At 40.7% G+C, this 4,515-nt stretch overlaps 1 protein-coding gene across 1 annotated transcript in view; it reads right to left on the reverse strand.

Annotated features, from left to right (window-relative positions):
- The window catches only part of CACNA1D (calcium voltage-gated channel subunit alpha1 D), a 290,484-nt gene that overhangs the window by 135,772 nt on the left and 150,197 nt on the right, over positions 1–4,515 (reverse strand). Inside the window, exons 6-7 of the mRNA XM_015593660.2 lie at positions 3,123–3,275; positions 2,415–2,611 (exon numbers count right to left, since the gene is read on the reverse strand). Of these exons, the coding sequence (XP_015449146.1) occupies positions 2,415–2,611; positions 3,123–3,275 (350 nt within the window). The remainder of the gene's footprint in view (positions 1–2,414; positions 2,612–3,122; positions 3,276–4,515) is intronic.

The raw sequence follows: 4,515 nt of genomic DNA on the forward strand, positions 1-4,515 counted from the left end.
TTGGGTTCTCTAGAGCAGGATTTGACAAACTATGACCTGTAGGCCAAACCCAGCCCTTCATCTGCTTTTGTGCAGCCCTTGAGCTAAAAATGGCTTATATGTTTTTAAATCATTAAAATCAAAAGAATGTTTTGTGACACATGAATTCAAATTTCAGCATCCATGAAAAAAGTTTTATTAGAACAGAGCCACCCCATTTGTCTACATGTTGTATATGGCTGCTTCTGAGTGACACAGTTAGAGGGAAGAATTGAGTAGTTGTGACAAGAGACACTATGGTGTGCAAAGCCAAATATATTTACTATCTGGCCCTTATTTAAAAAAACTCTGTAGACCCCAGTTCTAGATCAAGGACCACAACCACCTGCTGTAGGATCCCAGGGATGTTCAGTGGTCTCTCTACATTCTACTGTTTCCATCTTCGAAATCCCAGACCTTCTATAAAGGGATATAGATTGGATTAATGTTGATAAATTACTTGAGTTCCTTCATTAGAATAAAGATACCATGTCATTCATAGAGATACAATTATTATATTGTCAAATTATTAACTCTGTCATATTAACAATAGACATAGTAATTATATGAGTTTAGGTGGTACTTAAAGGTTTTCAGGAAAGCAAGTGGGAACTTGTTTCTGGGTATGTGGAATTTTCTCTCCTTTACTCACATGCTCCCAGAGGTTTCACTTGCTTGAAAATAGGAAATTGTTATGACAGAATCAATATGCAGAATATAACATAAAGTATAAAATTGTCCATTAGTCAAGGCATGTTGGATCAGCAATAAACAATTCACATTGACAAGAGAGAGAATAACAGCTGAGAGGAGTCACAAATTTTTTTTTTTAATCAAAATGTTGTTTTCTGTACTGTTTTGGGGGAAGGATCAGATTTTGGGCTATTTGGATGATGCTTTTTCATTTTTCAGAAATTTCAAAGGACGACTGGTATTGAGACCTCAACTAATCTAACTAGGAATTATAACTTAGAATAGTTAAAACAAACCCTTTACCTAATTTGAGTGTCCCCTTGCATGGCTACGGGCTTGGTTCATCCAATATAATCTCCTCCTTCTTTCTCTTCATTAAAGGCATTGTCTTATGGATATAAATAACAGATGCACATAACCACACAGACACACATACACTCTCCCCTATGACAATAAGAAAAAGAAGGGGAAATGGGAAAAAACAAGATATAACATGTTGGTGATGTTTAAACCTTATTACCAAACTAGACACACACTTTGAGGATGAAAATAAAAACATATGCTCTGTGCCTAATGTTAAACATATAGGAACTTCTACAGTCCTGTAGGCATTGTGTTCACTGGTGAAGGGAAGCAAAAACCGACTTACGACCATTATATACTACATTCTCTGAAGTTACAGAGTAATACGAAATCCTATAAAGCGTCTAAAATTTAGATACCATCAGAAGCCACTTCTCAATTTGCAAGCCTTCTGACCAGACACTGTGCATTCAAGAATTATTTTATTACTAATTGCCTTGTAACAAAACATTATTGGAGTTCTGGTTAACCCCATTTGGACTTGGGTTCAGGCTCAAATTCTACATGTCAGCTCTTTTCCCCAGCACGTGGTAGATGTTTCTGTGGTATGGAAAATAATTTCTAAACTCCCGTGAGCTTTTCAAATTCTACCAAACAAATAAATAAACTCAGCTCTGGGAAGTAGCTGTTAAAATACTACGCTCTTCATTCATAACAAACCCTTCTGGCTCTGGCAGGAAGAAGAACCAGACCTTAGCCATTGAAAGGACGTCTATCTTTTTTCATGGCAGGTTGGATGGGTCCCCACTCCATTTCTACCTTCTCTGCCAGAGTTCTTTCGCTCCAAAGAGAAGGGAAGGGAGCACTAAGGCCATATGCTGGGCTGAGTTATAGTAATACTGAAGATGCAAGGGAAATATTACATTTTGGCTTTAGGGCTATGCTAAGTTATGGAAAGCGTAAAAGGAATTAAATTTATGTTCCCTATCTTCCATTTAAGATTCTAGAGCAACCTGCCTTTATGTGTAAAAGATTAATTTTAGCCCTTTTAAGTCCAGGAGCCTCTTAACCTGGGAAATAACCTGTGACTCTCTAAGAGAAGGCTCTGGCCTTCTGGGGTTCCTCCAAAAAGGGACTACTAGGTACACTCAGCGGTAATTCCCCAGGCAGCACCGGGGAGTGGAGGAAGCCATCATTATGCATCATGCTTTCTAGAATGGTTAACTAAAGCCCTGAGGAGGAAAGACGAATAATCTCACTGAGTAAAGTGAGGGTCTGCTTCCCTTCCCCAAGAACTGACTTCCAGGGCTTCTTTTTCAGCCAACTCTCCAATGGCTCTAGCTAATGAAACACTTATCCAGAGAAAGAACACTCCGTCAGCCTCTCCTCGAGCTGCTTACCCAGTAGAGCACATCTGTCCAACCCTCCATGGTGATGCACTGAAACACGGTGAGCATGGCAAAGGCAAAGTTATCAAAGTTGGTGATGCCTCCATTTGGGCCAACCCAGCCACTCCTACACTCCGTGCCATTGGCAGAACACTGGCGTCCATTCCCTGAGAACGCACACGGTGCTGGGTCCTCTTCAGCTACGACATCTGCAAACAGAGCAAGAAGGCTTCACCACTGGAGACGAACATCAGGAAAACCAAGCCTGTGGAAGCTGAGTACCCTTGCCAGAGCCTAGAATGCCTGACCACCCATCTATGCTATCTCAGAATCCAACTTGTCCTTCAAGGTCCACTTCAAATAGTCCCCCCTCCGTGGAATTTGCCATTTCCTTTACTCAGAATTTATTGCTCCATCCTCACTCGTAGTACTTTTCTTAAGCCTATATAGAACAATACTATTGATTCGCCTCAGGTTCTAGTTTTTGGGTTCCCTCATCTTGTTTGCCAGAGCACATTACATAGGAAATCAGGATAGAAAAGGAGATTAAGTTTTCATTTGTTCTGAACATGATTCACACTAAGAACCGCCTCAATAAATTTACTAGTACATTTGGCTTTTTTTCTCATTTTGTTTTAGATTTTTCCAAAACCACAAAAGTTGTTTTGGGGAAAATCAAATTTTTTTTGAAGTTAGGTTACTACCATTTTCATTACTCACCTGAGTCAGCAAAAAAACATGTTTTGTGCATTTTTCCAATAAAAAGTTCCAATCCTATAATAGCATAGATTATGATTACAAATAATACCAAAAGGGCTATGTGAAGGAGGGGGACCATGGCTTTTATAATGGAGTTCAGGACAACTTGTAAACCTAGGAGAAAGAGAAATAAGTTTGTGAATCAGGAAGATACTTCAATGTTGCATACATATAATTCCTAATGACACCTGCTCTATACATGATACATAGTAATTAAATTCAAAGATATTTTCAGAGTTTTTAATTAACATTAAACCTGGACATAAGTTAAAAAGGAACCTTAAAGATTACCTAATCCAAATTCCTCACTTGACAGATGGAATAAGTAAGGCCTAGAGAGGGGACTATCCGATATCAAAGTCAATCATTTGTACATGCGTTCAACAAAATTCCTTGAACATCTACTATGTGGCAAGCATAAGGTTTAGTACTTTGGGAGATACGAGGTTGTATTACATAAAGTGCCTTCCCTAAGAAGTTGTGCTCTAGAAGTAGACATAAGAATTAAACATAAAGTTAACGTAGCACACAGATGCTATGTGAGTAATATCAAACAGTTACAGTTAAAGAGGGATGAAAACATCGCTTCTGAGTGGGAAGAAGAAAGAGCACTGGGCAACAGCCTTCCTCTAAGCAGGGCCTGAGGCTGAGGAGGGTAGATTTCCACAGGTGGGCAGAGGAGAGGCTATGCTGGGCAGAGGGAAGAGAACACCAAAAGCACAGAAATGAGCCAGTGCGACATGGGCTGGGGCAGTGAGTCTTGGCTGGTAGACATGCAGTGGAGAAGACTATCTGGAAAGGAAAGAAGACTGCAGCTAAGTAGCTCTGCATTTTGAATTTGAGTTACAGGGCCAGACTTTAATCCATCAGCAAAAGGCAGCCTCTTTAGAAAGATGGACAGGGCAGCAGTAGACAAGACCAGTGGAGAAGTAGTTGGGAAGTGCTGGGCTCTCCAGGTAGGACAGGGTGAGGATCAGGATGAGACCAGAACCTAGCAACTGAGTTTGAGAGAGAGGAAGGTACCCGTGGAGGCGGTCATGGGGCAAATCCTAAGGCCTGAACAACAACAACAAAAAATCATATCAAAAGGAGGTTCTCCTGGAATGAGGGAGGTAGGAGATGGGCAGGAGAAGGAGAGAGAGAGATAATGGAAAGAGAAATGGTGGGCTAACGCTCAGGATTAGGACTGGGTGGAAGGAAGCAGAAGACTAAGGGACAGTGGTCAGCAGATAACCAGAACCCATACTAGAAACAGGCTTCCTGACTCCCATGTGCCATGTCCTACATTCTTTCCCATGACCGCAGCTTCTGCTCTGTGTAGTTCACTCTTTTCCTCTTTCTTCTTTCTCTTTCC

The sequence above is a fragment of the Pteropus alecto genome, unplaced genomic scaffold (genome assembly GCF_000325575.1).
Source record: "Pteropus alecto unplaced genomic scaffold, ASM32557v1 scaffold75, whole genome shotgun sequence".
Taxonomy (NCBI): domain Eukaryota; kingdom Metazoa; phylum Chordata; class Mammalia; order Chiroptera; family Pteropodidae; genus Pteropus; species Pteropus alecto.